General features: G+C 40.8%; 1 protein-coding gene across 3 annotated transcripts in view; it reads left to right on the top strand.

Annotated features, from left to right (window-relative positions):
- Samd12 (sterile alpha motif domain containing 12) overlaps positions 1-17,582 on the top strand; it is a 404,233-nt gene that overhangs the window by 301,035 nt on the left and 85,616 nt on the right. The window contains exon 5 of one of the 3 annotated variants that reach the window (XM_013512787.1): positions 5,004-6,560. The exons of the other annotated variants lie outside the window; for them this stretch is intronic. Coding sequence (XP_013368241.1) covers positions 5,004-5,032 — 29 coding nt within the window. The 3' untranslated portion in view covers positions 5,033-6,560. Of the gene's footprint in view, positions 1-5,003; positions 6,561-17,582 lie in introns of those variants that run through there. 3 annotated transcript variants of the gene reach the window in all.

Genomic DNA, 17,582 nt, shown 5'->3' with positions numbered 1-17,582 from the left:
GAACACAAGAACAGGCAGAGAGGGGTGGGAAGTGGGCACGTGAAGCTGGAAAGACTGTCCTTGCAGCTCTTTGCTGCATGATGGGCCCACTACCCTCCTCCTCTTTGCCAGCTACATGGGCATGGGAACTCCTACTGGGGAGGGGTAAAGTAAGTGTCAGGTACATGTGTGGTTCTTTGCTAAATGTGTGGCCTGATGGAAATGCTTAGTATGGTCATTTTATTTTTTTTCTTTCCTTCTATCATTACCTATATTTTGCGTTCAATCAGAGCGAGGTCTCAGTCTCATATTTCAGTGGATCCCTTTAGTGACTCTCCCAGTGTGAATTGCTTAGTAAATGCTCACCGCATAACAGCTGGGCTATCATTAGACTTATTAAGCAGTCTTCTGTGTGCTAGGATTTAACGTATATTTTCTCACCATGGCTTTGATCTCATAAAAATCACTGTGGACTTAAAATACTAAATTGAGGTTCCAGCATCTGATACTTTCATATGGGGAATGATGAATCCATTGATATTTGGGATTTAAATACACTATTTAGGCATAACTGCATTTTCAAACAAGTGGAATATTGGTTAGTTCAGATCTTCAAAGCATCTCTGAGATTCAGAATGATAAAAATGTAATCTATACGTATTGGATTGCTATGTACATTTGCATCAGCACTTTTCTGATAGCTATGAGGAAAGTATAAAAATACAGAGATTGGATGAATGCATAAAAATAAAAAGATCCTTTCAGCAATAATTTGCAGCTCGCACAACAAAACAGTAATTTAGAGCTCTGACCTTGTAATTCAGCTGATTAGAGGAATCCAATTCTCTTTTAATTTCATGTTGCGTTGTAGCTAATGGATGAACTCTGAGTGAAGCGGTATGCCAAAAATTGACGAGTTCCGTTCCTCTTGTGTCTAGATGACTTGTATGTCCTGTTTTCCCAATTTCCAAATAAGAAAAGTTTGTTTTCTTCTTTCTAACCACCAACACTGCAAATGAAAGCTGGCTTCTCCCTTTTTCTTTCTCACATAATTGCATAATAAAGTTCCTGCACTCCAAAGTTTACTGTTGACAATTACACAATAGACTAGAACACATCCCGGCCTCCCTTAGCTAGATGAGTCTACGCAATTGTAAAAACTCCCTTTAATCAGGTTAATGTTCCTGGATCCAACCACATATCCAGAAAGCAGATGATAGCACAACCCCACATGATGCTTTTTCATTTTTTCACTATTGACAATAGTTGCAATAGTTATACTCCACATATCATCCACACAGATTTTTAAGAATTCTTTTCTTTTTCGTCCTTCCGCTTCTATTAAGACATTAAGTTCCTGTCTATCCCACCACCAAGTCCCTCTCACAAATACTGTTTTGTGTGCTGGCCTCTTTATAAATTATTAATGTTACATTGGAAAAAATCTTTCAGAACGGGGCCCTCCTGACATGTAACTACTGGTAATTTCTGCCGCGCTCCAGGGTGCTTGAAGGCTCTCCTGGGGAAGGAAGCTGCCGGAGCTCCTCTTCCCCTGATGAAACAATTAACTTTCTGTTCCATTTGCCAACCATGGTGCGTACCTTAGTTGCTCATGTTTGTGAAACTCCTGTCAGTCATTTCAGCCTGCTCAGCTCAGAGAAGAGTGAGCAGGCTCCAGAGTGGTTGGGTAAAAAATAAAACAGATTTGTACTCATCGAACAAGAAAATGGCTTTGCTGGTTGTCATTCTGAAAGGAAACGTTTTCTCATCAGTGTCATGAGACAGGTTCTTTGCCGTGTCCCCGATGTCCCCTCATGCCTCATTACTGAATTAGCATCTGCCCCACCTCACCTGGCAAGTAGACGTGTCTGACCTGAAAGCAGGTTGCTCTGTGATTGGGAAGAAGGGTGCCCCAAGCTGAGGACCACCTCTGTTACGCTGAGTGGACTGTGCTACATCTTATTGGAGTGTGGATTTCTCATTAGTTTTGAGACGATGTGCCTCCAGTGCCTGAATTGGGTATGAGAATCCTGCAGTAAAACTGGCTTCCTCTGGAGATGTGGTAAGGGGCACCTCGTTTTCCCTACCGGCATCCCACCTGCCTTTGTTTCTTCCTGCCGCATCGTGTACATCCTCCAAAATCTGAGTTTGCCAACTGAGTGTTTGTGAGAGACCGCCTTGGAAGAACAGGCTTTGAGCCAGTCTGGAGGGCATCGCTCTGCCCCCTGCCCCCCGCCCCGGCACACTGCGGGTGTTTAGCATTTCCCATCATCTGGCGTCCACCAGCTCACATCTGGCTCCGATTTTCACCAGAGTGTTAATTTTTTTTTTCTGAAGACAGACTGGCCATGGTAATATGAAAGTTACAATTTCCTAAGAAGGTAAGTTGTTGAGGAAAACCATGGATTTTAAAACCACATATAAACTGACTTTTCTGTTTTCTGGTTTCTGTGTTGTCTTTGCATTCACACAGATTGATCACATGCCCAGCCTGTGCCACCGCTGATGCGCACAAAGCACAGATCTTTCTGGCCCACAAGGGGCTAACTGTCAAAGTAACATTCGCTGCAGGTAGCACGGATCACCAAGTTGATTGTGTGAAAATCCCGCAGCTTTAACACTTCAAAGGAGCAGAGCTGGATAATCCTGAAGGCACCTGAAAAACTTCCGGCTGGAAGCTGCCCTTTGCACCTGTGAGATCTGAGGGCTGCTGCTGAACGTTTCTGAGCTTCAAATGCAGCCTGAAATGAGGACCAATCTACAAGGACTTTTTTTAATGCAGGAAGGAGGACTGAAGTCTAGTTTGCCTGAGTGTTGAATTGAGGCAGCTATAATTTTCTTGGATATTTGTGAACACTGCTTTTGATCCAAGGATGTGTTTTGACCCAGAATGTGTTTTACTAGATTTACCAAGATCCCCTGCTTCTGCCCCACTACGTTGATGGTAGACAGTAGAACTGCATTTCTGAAGCATCACCCTGCAGCGTTTTTCCTTTCACAGGCCCACATGCAGGAGCACAGATGAGAAGAAGCAGGAATATTTGCTTTGCCAGGCAAAGCAGGAGCGATCTTAGGACCCATTGCTGAGTGCCTAACAGATTCTCAGCAAAGAATCCACAGCTCTGTGCGCCTGCCAAAGCCACTCTTTTGTGGTTTGATGCAAGGAAAACACGTGGCAGTCTACATAGATCTATGCTCTTCGAGCTTTTCCTTCTATGTCAAAAAGATGATGAAGGTTGTTCTAAAAACGAAATAGCGATGGAGGATAATAGGGAAACTCCAGGAAGTTAGTAAATATTTCCCTTCAGATCCTATGGCACAAGGAAACCAGACCTCTGAAACATCAGCCAGACCCTGGAAACTGGCCTGATTTGGTTTCATTAAAGATACTAGGGAATAATTAGACCATGAGGGAAATTCTGTTTCCCGTTCCCCAGGGACTGTGATTAGTAAGGGACTTTCCATGTCATTCTCTTTTCCACTTCCTGTTTTTTCCCCCTTTGAAAAGAGCTATTTGCTAACTATGGGAGAGTGGAAGCAGCCTGGGCTGGGAGCTGACCAGGCTGCTGCTGCTGGTTTGTCCTTCTGTCCACCCGCTCCGGCTCTCCTGCAGGCTGGGATGGGGACCCTGTCTTCTCTTCATCTGAACAGCCAAATGATAGAACTTCAGCATTTTTATCTGTGTGTTTTTAATTGTGTTTTTAAAAAGGCAAAGGTGTACAGAGATATAGTGAAGTTATGTTGTTGGTATTTCTAACAACTAAACGCAGTGAACCCCTATCACAAATAGGGAAAGATTTTTAAGATTTTCATTGTACTAAGAACTGTGCGCAATTAAGTTGAAATATAAATGTAAGCCAGCATTCCAGTTAAGCTGCTTATTAAAATAATTAGGCCAGTGAAGCAAGGAGTAAGCCAAGGAAATTGGGAGGTTTGGTTACAATCTCAATCTCTCTCTCTCTCTTTCTCTCTCTCTTCAGGTAAATACAGAATTGAAAGGGAAAGGAGTTATTCAGCCATGCATTTAGTAAATAAAAACAGTTCTATATTGAACTCAGAAAACACTGGAAAAAGACTAAATAACTTAGTTTCCTATTCCTGTTTACTTATTTGCAATCATAGAAATTCTGAGCTAAGATGTTGATGAGACCATTTCTAAACTGGTTGCCATGGGTTTTCATTTAAACTTATTTTTCCTATGTGTTTCACTTTCTGAAAGAGTTTCTTTACTTGTTCAGTAGTAATTAATTCAGTTTTCAGTTTTCCACTAAATAAAAACATAGTGCTCCAATGAGAACATTGAATATGTGTGAAATAATTGCTACCTCTTTCAATTGCTATAATCTAAAGACAAAGCAAATAAATGTGATATTTGCATTAGCCTGTACCATCACATTATGGGTAAGTGTATAAGATCTGTTAGGTTTTTCACAAGAAGCTAGGAAACTCACAGTCTCCCTTGAGGCCATCTGATTGCTGATCATTGTGTATCCCAGTTCCTTTCTTGTATGGTGGGTTAATGGCTCAAGACTAAAGCTCTGCAGTTTAGTATAATAAGGTCAAGGCTAGAACACAGGCCTCTGAATTTCTAGTCTGCTATGCTCTTTGTTAAATTGCACTACTACTTTATAAACCTGTGAGGCTCAGGAGTTCTGAATGCTGTTAATTCCAAGATTTTGGAACCATGACTACATTTGAAAAACTGTAGAAATGTCACTGCAGTAACCCATTTTCCTCTCTGGATTTCTCGTTACATTTTCTTAATATCAAATTGGTCATTTTTTAACTTTTGGTCTCATGTGCCATGCTGTAATTCTTACTTAGCTCATGCTTTGCAAGCTTGCCAAGTCATTGAATCCTTATTCAAGTTTAGCATGAAAAGTGCCCCCAAAACTCTTCCATTTGATCCCAGAAACAGAAAAGACCAAAAGGGCTCAGAGAAAAAAAACCTCTCTTAAATGAATAATTTTGTAAATTTGCTTCTTTCTGATTATAACATTTGGAATTCAACTCTCTACTTTCAGTATCTCAAAGGAAGCTGGCAGGCTTCTGAAATGCCGTTGGGGACTTAAAGAGTATTAGAAAATTATTTGAGATGACGTTGAGTTTAGAACTAAATCATTTCAAAGAGTGGAGCTGACATCAGAAAAGTGATTTTTTAAAAGAATATCCAGTGTTACCAAGAACTTGAACAGAGGTTAACAGCTGAAGTGCGGTGTGGACAGATGCTGGTTCTGGTCAGCACTGCTGGACTGAGAAGCCAGCTCGTGGCCAACCCAGCACACGGGCAGCACCCTGTTCTCGGAGCACGTGACACGCAGTGACCACACGGCAGGTGGCTGTTGCCTACCAAGGCCCTCTGGAAAAGGAAAGCTTGTAAAATGCTGCATGGGCCCTTTGCATCATTTGCATTACATTTAGAAAACAGAACATTTCACTGCCTGCCATTTTGAACTGATGCTACTAAGGCAACTACATCCCCAGCTGCTTCAGGGAGAAATTTGTGTGAGATAGAGGGTATCTCTCTTTGAACCTATCAATTAGGAAAAGAGCAGAGGCAGATGTGACATATTAGATGGCCCCAAGATGAATCGTCCTATGAACTCTCCTATTGGCAAGAGTGATGCTGGTTGCCAGGAATCCAAAGTCTGCCGTGTGACATCCCCAGCAGTCTGAAGGTTTTAACTGGCTCACTCGGCTAAATGAAACTGCTGAGATGACTGTCGTGAGGTGATTAATAAAGTGCATAAATCTTAACTCTGGGAAGAAAAGAAGATGAATTGATGCACACACATATTGGAAATGTAATGAAACCAAATTGAAGATACCAGGATTTGCTAATATATTACAGAAAACAATACCACGTTTATTGTTCCTTATTGGTCTTATTTGTTGGTCTCATTTCAAAAATGACCAGGAAGACATATTTGATATTATTTTTCATTTTTTCTAGCATGGGAGACCTGAATTGGTAATAAAATAGGAAAGTAATAATGATCTCATATGTATGTGCACCTGATATTTATCATTTGTTATTTATTTTCCTTATGTTAATGAAGCTCTAAAAAAAGGATTGGTTCAACTTCCCTTGAAGCTGTATTGAATGCTGTTAGACATCATCTAGGAAGTGTTGGTAGTTTTCAAAGTAATTAGAACCCCGGAGCAAATAGACACTAAAAGAGCTCTTATTTTTGAAGTTATTTTTTCTAACTAAATACCTCCTTCCACTATAATTATACATTAGTCATTATAAAATTAAAAATCATTTTAAGTGAATGGAAGCTTTTTAAAAATTATTTGTTTCTTGCCAGTTATTGTGAGCTGATTGTAGTGTATGATGGCAGGAACTCTGAACTCACTGCATTACTGTTGCAGTCTCTGATGGCTGACGCCTTCAATACCAGCGGAGGAGGGGAGGGAAAAGAGGGTCTCAGGCAATCAAAATCAGAATTGCTTGACTTCAAGAAGATCCAACTTTCTGAGAAATCATCACAAGCAGTGATGCAGGATGTTAGTATCAAAAGAGTTTCATTGTCGCTGTGCACCTGAGTTTCACCCCATCTGTGTCATTGTGCTAGACACTGACTATTTTGGCGTATTATTTTAAGTCTCTAACCTCAAATTTTGCATTTGTAAAATGGAACTTGCAGCATTATTTTGAAGATTAAAGGATAAAGTCTATAAAATCTCTCCCAAGTCCGTCATCATAGCAGCTATTATTATTATCATCTCTTATTGTTCCTGCCATTGTTATTTGTGTGGTAGAAAAGCTCCTCCAGCTCATAGACTCATGATTGGGTTGAAGACAGTCAGTCCGTAGCATCTTGTGACAGTGTTGTTTTCCCAGTGGCAAGTCTGCATCAATCAAGAACACAGGGTCTAAATTAACCTATAAAAACAGAAGTTTGCCATGTCATTTTCCTATTGCTATGAGTCAACATCAGATGGTCGAGTGATTCACTAGGGGCTTTCCCGGGAACCTGTACTTACTTGGAGCCCACCCACTCACAAATTTGTGAAGGCCCACACTCCGGCACCACCTCTCCAGGACAGCAGGGAAAACAAACCAAAGGTAAGCTATGGCCACAGAAAACCAAAACATCAAACAACAAGATGAAACCCCTAGAGCTGTCGTTTATAAATATCCCTTTCCCCCAAGTCTGCTCTGTCTTTACTCTTTGTTGCGGATTGGTACCATGACTTACACGGGTTAGTAAAATCTGGGCACCAGGTGTTTCCGTCGGAAAGCGGAGATGATGAATATCAAGTTCAGAGTTCCTCTCTAACTCTTAGCACTATCACAGCTCTTGTCGTCAGTAAACTATTTCTTCTCTTACTCTCCTTAGCTCTTCACTGTGACTTCTCAATTTTCATTTTTCTGTTTGCTTAGAGAACACTGTTCCTTAGTTAGTGTCTTGGTTCTAGGTGCTAAGTTTCCTGATAGTTTCTCATATGCTGGGCTGAAGTGCCTTACATATGTTATCTAATTCACACTAAAGCAACTCAACTTTACAAATGAGAAAAACTCTGTAGGGCTGTGGGGATAGGAAGCACCAGGGCAGGGGCTTGAGTAGAGTTTGCAGCCACTGGAGACCAGGCCATTTTCCCAGCTGTGCTCCGCGTGGCAGGTACAGACTTGTGATGCAGATGGAAATCCTGCAGGAGGACCAAATGCCAGTGTTAGTTGTGGGCACGATGCTGGCCACTTAAACTGTGAGTCTTTAACCTGGCTCTGCAAACCTTCCTTCCTTTTCTCAGTCGGCTGACTCTCCCCAGTTCTGCTGGGGCACAGGTATTGATGAACAGATGCAGATCCACCCCTCTCCCATGCTTCCTCTTTTCCTCCTTTAGTCAGGCCCCTTAGTCACAGCTGCCTGGCCCCACCACCCTGGCTTCCCAGCTCAGAGGAGCACAGAGCACCTTGCCAGCTTATGACACCTTGCCCCAGGGGTAACAGAAGGAAATGTTCTCATCCCAATAGGCTCAGGGAGTGGTAGTGTTAGCCTTCATTACTGATTTTTCGTAGAGGCTGGGAAGAAAAAGGTTGGATGAGTTTCAGAAGAAGGAAGGAAGGGGGATGGCAGAGAAACAGGAAACAAGCCATGCTCCGAGATGAACAGGTCCCAACACAGCCAAAAAAGTGCCACGTCTAACTGCCTCTCAGAGAGAAGGGCCCAACACAGCCTTCTAACATATGCTCAGCGCCACCCACCAGACTCAGACACTGTGGTTTCACAGCAACCAAGGCAGCTTTTTCCCAGACTTCAAACAGGGGATCTCAGAGGGACAAGCTTTTAAAAGAGTAACAGCTACCAATTCTGCACATCCGCCCTGTGCTGTGTGCCGCACTATGACGAAGACAGTGTCCCATTCGGTCTGCACAGTAACTGTGTGAAATTGGTAAATTGTTATTCTTAGCCTACAGATGAGAAAACCAAGGTTGAGAGAACTTAAGAAAATTGCCTACGGTCACACCTATCACCCAGCTAGATCTCGTGTCGAGAGTGAGCACTGTTCTTTCCAAAGCCTGTATCTGTTTCTGCTACACTACACTGTCAGAATTAGGGCCTACTCATTTTAGTGAACTTTTATTAGAGGTATGAAACACATTTATTTAGAATCTGGGAGAGCCTGTTGATGTCACAGTGAGAAAATAGCTTGAATTCCTTATTTTTTTAATTGCAACATTCGTATTTCATTAAAACCTTAAAGCTGTGATATGGATTATTTGCATTTTTCTGTTTACCTATTTCTTTGGGAGGAAATCTCTTATGTCATGAAAGTTTGTATGATCGCTTTAATACGGGCACAATCAGATCTCTCATAGAAATTTAATTTAAGACTCATGGGTGCCCATTTTACACTGTGGGCAAAATGGATTTAAAAACTCAGTTGGGGAAGTCCAAATCCAGATGCTCACACATGCACCTACCGCTGTTCTTGTGACCATTCTTAAGCGTGGCTAAGAGCTGAGAAATCAAACAGTGGAGTCGGGAGGAGCCTATGCGGATGTAACAGGGTGTGGCAGTACCTAACACAAATGTCAGCACTCGATCAGGAATTCTAAGGAGCTTCGGCTAGGTCATATGCCTGCCTGGGATTGTGCCACTTCTAAAAATATGCATTTTGATCTACTTTTTCAAGTTTTCCTATTTCCCATTTTCAAGAAAATGATGGTGCTGAGTATACATATGTCACCTCTGGCAATTGCAAGAGAGTTTAATGAGTTTTAGACCGTCATTTCCAGTCAGTCCTGATATTCCATTTTTGTCTAGATAGAAAAAAGTAAGAGCAGCTATTTCATATTCCTTATGGATAAAGATTGGACGGGACAGGGATGCATGAGGCAATCAGAATCACTCGCTTGTCAATCTAATTGTGCAGATGTTCAAAACAGGATATGCTGATTCTTGTCCAACTCAGTGGGAAAATTTAGAGGCTCATATTGCTCGCAGGGATGTACCGAGGTCATCTTTACCAGTTCAGCCTCAAGCCCGGCTACATCCAAACTTTAAATGGCAAAGAGATGGGCTGAGTGTTTTATCTGTCTTTAAAAGTGCAATACACCTGAAGCTTTCTTTACTTTGTCATTAGGGGGAGCAAAAGAATAACTATCAAGGTTACTCATGATGAACCCAAAGACCGTATGTGGAAGGGCTTTACTTGGCGAAGGGAAGTTTTGGCATCTCTTGAAGTTACCTTTATTCTACCCATTGTATTGAGGTGAAAGCTATGACTGAGAATCACACACCTTCCAGAGTGTGATACCGATTGTTATAGGGTGGCGGTGGGTGTCTAGAGACCAGAAACCATTGCTTGTTTACCTTTAGTATTTATGAAAGGGAATGTACCATAGTAGGCAGAGTTTCTGCATGAAACCCTTAGGCAATGGGGATAGAACCTCACTGCCCAGCCCTAAGGCGAACGCTCTTTTTATTCCATATTTGTCTCTTCGGTCTCTTCTGTTCACACATTTTCTCTCTGCAGTCTTTGCTCATCCTGTTTCCCTCCCTCTCCAAATCCCAGCCTTTCTCTTTACAGAAGGCTGACCACTGGGCCTGGAATGCAGCACTCTTCCCTGGAGCTGGTGCACTTCCTCTCACAATTCCTTCAGGTGTGGTCAGTGGGCCTTCAGTGCCGTTTCAGGTAGAACATGGCTGATCACGGGAAGGCTGCAAGGCCACTTTGAGAGTCTGTGGGGAGAACACTTGGTGGCTTCGCTTAGCAGCAAGAAATGGAAGTCAGGCTGTTTATCTGCCCTTCCATAACTAGCCCACAGACGCCCGGGGAGTGAGTCTCCTGCTTTGGGTGTGTGTCCCATGCTGCCTCATCGTGGCAGCTCAAGCCATATTCGTTCATCGGTGTCCCAGAACGTGCCATGGCCGTCACAAGAAAAAGATCTCCCGGAGGCTGGAAAGCAGTGCCTTGTTTTTGCCAAAAGACAATATTTATTTTAACAATCATGTTCCAGAGAAGGAATACTATTTATTTTCTCCCTGATTCCTGGCCAAATATTAAGATAATGTTAAATTCCACATACAGCTACACTTAAGACTAGATTTTATTTGTAATGTGTCTAGACCCATTGGAATTTTTATTATTTGGATATTTAATCCATGAAATCAGCTATCCCGTTGATGTTACCTGATGCTTAATTTGGACTTAAATGATCTTCTTAAGGAGAAAGAAAAATAAAATATAAATATATGTACATGTATACATAAATATGTATAAATGTCTATGGAGAGACATATAAAATATACATGCATTTTACATATATGTGTGTATGTATACATATATTTCATATATGTGATATAAAAGTAAAAGATCACAAAGAACCACAGCTAATAAAAATAGTCACTTCTGCATTAAAAATTGAACTTGCCGGTATTTCCAGTCTGAACAACAGAGCGTTGTCAGCTTAATCATCTGCATCCTGATCCCTGTCCATTTTTAGCAAATTCCAGTAACATTTGAGGTTCCTTCTCATTTCATGAAAAACATAAAGTTCCCTATAGTTACGGCACTTACCACCGAGGTTAATTGGAATTTCAACTTCAACAATTTCTGAAAGCTTAGAGCAGAATACTGTGTGTTTGAAAAGCTAGAAAAATAAATTTGAGGAGACTGAAATGTAGGCTTTCCACAGTTTTGTTTTCTGTGGGCCGTAGGAGGAGTGAGAAGCTGCTGGAGCCCAGCTTTTTTGTTGTTGTTGTTTTTTGTTTGTTTGTTTGTTTTTCCGGTACCGGGAATCAAACTCACAACCTTGTGCTTGCCAGGCAGGCGCTGTGCCGCTGAGCTAAGTCCCCAGTCCCTGGAGCCCAGCTTTTAACCTGTGCAGCAGACAACCTGCCCCAGCCCACACCAGAGAGGGGTGAGGACCCTGCAGCCTTTCCCCGCCTTGCACCCCATGTCCCTGGGGAAATGAGACCAACAGTGGACTTGGGGTTAGGAAACTTCCCAGACTTTTTACATTGAGCATGTGACATGGCCACTGCAAACCTTGATCTCACCTCTTAAGGAAAGCAAATCATGATTTTCCTTACACCTTGAAGTCATGACGATCATATAAGAAAATGGGAATGAAAGGACCTGATGAACGTACCTGAGACAAATTATTACCACGCACTGTCACTCAGCTCCAGTTGCTTTATCCTCTGCCCCACGACTCACCTTGAAACAGAGAACGTTAGTGTCTTTCTCGTGTGACTGTTGACCTCCTTTGTGCCGAAAGCACCTATAGGATACAGCGCATGTCTGTAACAGTGGCTTTCTTTGCAGAGCCAGTGAGAAAGGAGACACAGTTTGAAATGACCCCCTGGTGAGAACTAGAGCTTTTAATGTCAAAATATGGGTGAAGAACAAAGTTTAGTGAGGGTAGAAGAGAGTGCTTTAAAAACCGGAGTCTCTGAGTGCTCCCCCACTGTCCCCCAAGACTAGTGCCCCTCCCCATTCCCATCCCAAGCAAGTTTCCGAGTTACTTCTGGGCATATTGTGTCATTTATGGAGAAGACTGGCATATAGATGACACATGCTCCTCTGCGTCTGATCAGGAGACTTTCAGTTTATGCCAAATGTTTGCAGTTCTATTTCTAAAACAGCGTAGATGCTCTTAGAAGACACATTCAGCTCCCATATATCTACTGAGTACCTGTTACAGAGCAGGCATTGGCCTAGGAACTGAGATAGTCAGGCACCGCCTCTCAGCAGCTGCACTCCTCTTCCCCAGCAACTGCACACAGAAGCAAGTCTCCCTTGAAGGGAAGGAAACGCCTCTCCACTGTCACAGGCAGTGCTGCAATTTGAAAGAGCACTGGTCCAAGTCTGCATGGAATCTCAGTTCTTTCTTTCTGAGTCATCGTGTGATCTTCCTGGTCTTCCTTCCTTTTCTGTGGAATTAGAGGCCAAAATGAGCTCCCTGAAGATGCCTTTCAATTCTAAAGTAATGTCATTTCTGCACCTGAGGGAAATCTGCACTATGGTTTTCATATTTGTCGAAGAGAAATAAGAGAAATGATGATATTGGTCCTGCTGGCACGCTAGATGTTTCTGGAGTTGAACCAGTTAATATATGAGTGAATTTTAGCAATATTAAGTGTCCAAGCAAACTTTAGTTGCTGCTGAGACTGTTGAGGATGTTATCATTAACACAGGACAGAACAACACAGTCTTGCAGTTTCCTCTGGAGAGGAAGAATGTATGCTTCTGCCACTGAAGTCAAAAGCTGGAGATACCTGGCTCTGTGCAGATGGCTGACGTAGCCTGCAGTTATTACCAGCCCTCAATTCTAAATAGCTCCCCCCACACACACCAGCGTGCCTGGGGCACAAAATGTGTATAGTAGTACAGTTGAGATAAGTCTCAGGTTCCTAATGAGAAAATAACCTCCTGTCACCATTTATGTGTGTTCAGTAGGAGCTGGCCTCAAACCGGTTTCTCACTTTTGAAAAATGCTTAAGCCTTTTCTCTCTCCCTTTTGCTACTGCTTGAAAATTGCTTTTGGAAGCTGATCTACAACTTTTTATTTCTCCAAAGCGTGATAGTTCAGAGTCGTAGTCCCCTCCAAGTCATTGAACACTATCAGCAACATCCAGGCCACCTCTACAGTATTTCTGTTGAGGGCTGTAATACAGGAACACCCTGGAGGTATCGGCAGTGGTAATTTTGTCCTTGATTCTATCTAAATTCAAACTTACCCTGCCCATGAGGCAGTGAGCAGCGCGCGGCTGATTGGAGATAAACCCCATGCACTTCTAGGGGCTATGCTTCTCTCCAAGTTGCTTGGCTGCAGAAGGGCACGAGGGGAATATTTTGTATTTACTGTGACACCATAACAATTGGGCTAAAAATATATTTTGACTAAGAATGAAGACGTGCTATCATGTACCAGGGTGTTTTCTTCTAGGATGTCACATTCAGCTAAAGAAAATGTTATGGCTACTGATCTTGTTTATCTGAGTACTGACAACAGAAAAAAGTCTGCAAGCTTTCTCTTTATTCATTATGCTCTGTGTTCCTATCACCACCACTGAAAGGACAAAATGGCCAAGTCTGTGTGCTAGAGGAGTGAAAGTCCAAAGTTCAGCTCTGAATCCCTGCAGCACCTTTTAGAAGGGACACATTTGCAGCTGAGAAATTTGCTAACAGACGTCATGTGTGTCGATGTGTTTGTGTGTGTGTTGTCTACACTCAAGTGATCTACTTAACCAACTGCTTCTTGGGTGCAGTATATCCCATTAGACCAGATTGTTCATATCCCACAAGTTGCCCCAGAAAGAAACACTGGAATCTTAGGTTCATGGGGAAACAAGACTGTACTGCGTGGAAATCAGCAACAAAGCATCAAATATTCCTGTCGGAATTTCAACACTAAAATAGAGTTCTTACTTAGTCCCTCTTATGCAAATAAAACACTGACAGTACCCCCACCATGTCAAAACAAGGAGGTGGTGGGTGATTTAACAATTTCAATCCTATATCTGACAGCTGCATTTCAAAGCATCGCTCATATGTACACCAGAAATAAGTGACTAAAACTATGTTTAAAAGATAGCAGCGTTTGCATCACTTCTCCTGTAACAATTTCTTCTTAGTGCTAATCATAAACATGAATGAAAAGATAGTAATATCTGATCATTGCCTCATATTAAAACCCATGAAGGCACACCCAGGTTTGATCTAGATTTCCATTACAGTTAAAAACCATGGGAAGGTGTTAGGGTATTTTTCTTTTCATGTGTGTTCTGCTAGTAATGAAACACTGTTTTTCTGATCAGTAAAAGATCACAAAAATAACAGAACTAGCACCAGCTGATTGTAATTTATATTTCAGGGGAAAAACACAGTTGTTAAGCTTTCCATTCAGCAAGGGAAAATCTTGTCAGGGGTGAGTATTTGGGCTTTTTGATCACTTGGAATTCATTTTCATCTTTGCGTCCGAGGCTGAAGCAACCCGAGACCCAGATGTGCAGTTGGTTTCTGTTCAATTTCAGCTCCTTTGGGAAAATTGTGCTGAATTGCATAATTTTTTCCTGAATATCCAGATTATATAAACACACCCATTTCATTGTATCAGCAGAACTAGGGCTGCCCACTGGGAGAGCAGGCTAATACTTTCTTCTTTATGTTCTATTGTGGAGCACACCTTGCACAAAGCAAGATTTTAAGTCTTTTATTGCCTACAGTACTAACGCATCTTACAAGATACTTTTCAAACACACATGGATACATAGAATAGAAACAACACTTCATTCTGCCATATTGGTCCCTGTGACCATTCATGAAGCTTCCCAACAGCAAACTTGGTTTTGTGTTTTTGAACATTAATGCTTAAATTACAGTGATCCAAACTAACTCCTTCCCACATGGTTGATGGTACACAGACTCTAGATATGTTGCTTCCAGTCTAGTTTTGAGCAGAAGTGGTTATGTATACCTGAAAGAGAAGGCGTAGAAGACAGCCAGTGACCAATGAAAAGTGGCTCGTGTGCCATCTGTGTGCTTTGTTCTCTAGGCTACCCAGATGTTGTGGCCCTCTTACATCCACTTTAGACACTCACATTCATCTGAGAAAGGGAAGATATGGGAAACAAGGAGAAAGAGACAGAAACAGAGAGAGAGAGGGGGAGAGAGAAAACCTTTTCCTTAGCACTTTGCCCATGATAAGTTCAACACTAACTGAGCACAGTGATAAAATAAGATTAGTTTATCTATGGCACTCTTAGGTCATTCATAAAAATTGACAAGGTGCTTTTCAGTAACAGTGTGGGCTTAGTCTGCAGAAGAGCATGGGCCTTGCATAAACTAATGCACACACTGTATGAGATGTACTGTATATATATAAACCAATATCAGGAAATGTTATAGAAAATCCAATTCTCAGACTTTAAAGGATTTTTAAATACAAGCTATTTGGTCAAAAGTAAAAATGGCAATTAAAAATTGTTTGACACTGGAACTCAAACAAAGGCTTGCTGTAAAGCGTTTGTTTATGTTATCAGTTTGTGTTTTCCCACAATTTGGATTCTTTCTGGAGTCACTAAATACCATGTTTACTAACAGAATGAGCACTAGCAATTAGCAGAGTTCTAACCAGTACTGAGTAATAACTGTGTTGTTTGCTATGAAAATTACCAGTGAAAGACTAACAAAGATTGCTCTTAAAAGCTCAGAAAAGAATCACCAAAAGCTCTCTATTAGGGGGAGGGCAGCATGGTTCAGGAGAAAGGGCATGGACTGCAGAATGAGGTGTATAGGAGTGTGAGTCCTGATTCAGTAATTTAATAAACTCAAAATGGTCTCAATATATCATCTCTAAAATGAAAGTAACAATTACTACTTAATGGAATGGTTATTCAAGATTAAATAAGGTGAGTATAGGAAAACAGTATATATAATGAACAGAAAATATTTTATTAAGATTAATCCTTTTTCTTTCCTTGATCTCCTAAAGAAAATAATCTGAGGGTAGAATTCTGCAAATGTTTCTACTCAGGAGACCCACAAATCAAATATTATTTCACCCCTTTATCCCAGGCCTGCATATAAACCTGTCAGAACTGCATAAGGAAATGATTGCATTGAAACCAAAGGATACTCTTCCATATTAAGCAAGATGAATGACCAGATGTTTACAGAAAACACTCCCAGTTTGCACTTAAATGTGCTAGAGCATAGGTAGACAGAACAGTCAAGATACACTCAGGAAGCTCTGTTTCACAGAGGTCCTGAGCTGGTATTTGGGATCTAAGCTAAGAGTCTGTATGGTGTGACAGAGAGGTAGGCAAGATGAAGGCCTGAGAAAGATAGCAAGTTGAATCACATATCCTTCCCCCAAAAGGCAGAAAGACAGGAGCCTAAAAGGAGAGAGTTTCCATAGGCAAATTAGTAAAACATATACAGAAGACTTGCTTTTCAGACTTGAGATGGAAGGTACTTCTGGCCTATGATTTTTAAATTTGTAGATGAAAAACTAGAGAGAGAAAACTTGTGAAGCATCCTCAAAAAGTCAAAAAAAGAAAAGTGGTAAAAAAAGAGATGTAGAAATGTATAACAGATAACACAAAATAAAATAGTAGAAATAATCTAAGTATTTTAATGAACAAAGTCAAGAAACATTCAGAAAGCTGTATTTTTTCCACTGAAAGATGAAAATTGTCAATCTAGATTAATACATACAAAATCAGATAAAAATCTAGCTATGTGTTATTTGAGAGATGCAGGATGCCAGAAAGTAAACATTAGAAATTTTATATTCCAGGCAAATAAGGAAAATTTGCCTTAATATAATGATATCAAACAAATAGAATTAAAGGGAAAAAGTTATATGCTTGGGATAAAGAGGTATGCTACATTTTCTTTTTCTTTTCTTTTTTTTTTTTTTTTGTGGCTTTTTTCTGGTACCGGGAATCGAACTCATGACCTTTCACTTGCCAGGCAGGCATTTTTTTTTTTTTTTTTTTGTGGCTTTTTTCTGGTACCGGGAATCGAACTCATGACCTTTCACTTGCCAGGCAGGCACTGTGCCACTGAGCTAAATCCCCAGCCCCAACATTTTCTTAAAAGTTAACATTCTCCAGGGAACTACAGCAATGTTGAATTTATATGTACTGAATAACATAGCTTCAAATATTAAAGCAAGTTGACAGAAGTGCAATAAAAATATGCAACTCTATGCTGCATAGGAAGTTTTCATGTGTACAAGAACATAATGATTAGCCTGGCCTCAAGGACATCTACAGAACACTGTTCCCACATCTATAGACAAATCAATTACAGAAAATAACCTAAATATGTATATATGGAAACTAAAAAATCCACTTGTAAATAATGGATGGCTCAAAGAATAACTCATAATACAGATTATGGAAATTAAATAACATAAGTACTAGTTAACAAAATAGGTAAAATAAACCTAAAGTATTAGAGAGATATTTATACATTTAAATGCTCTGTTAAAACAAAAAAAAATAATGATTTAATCATCAATTGAAATTTTTAGGAAATAACAGACTCACAAGTAATGAGGGAAATTTAAGGTAACCAAATCTAATAAAATAGAAAACAAAAGTAGAGGTCCATAAATACTGAAAGTTGGATCTTTG

This window comes from Chinchilla lanigera, unplaced genomic scaffold (genome assembly GCF_000276665.1).
Source record: "Chinchilla lanigera isolate Chin_1 unplaced genomic scaffold, ChiLan1.0 scaffold00016, whole genome shotgun sequence".
NCBI classification, from domain to species: domain Eukaryota; kingdom Metazoa; phylum Chordata; class Mammalia; order Rodentia; family Chinchillidae; genus Chinchilla; species Chinchilla lanigera.
Note: the sequence above shows the minus strand (reverse complement) of the source record. Positions and strands in the feature narration are given on the sequence as shown.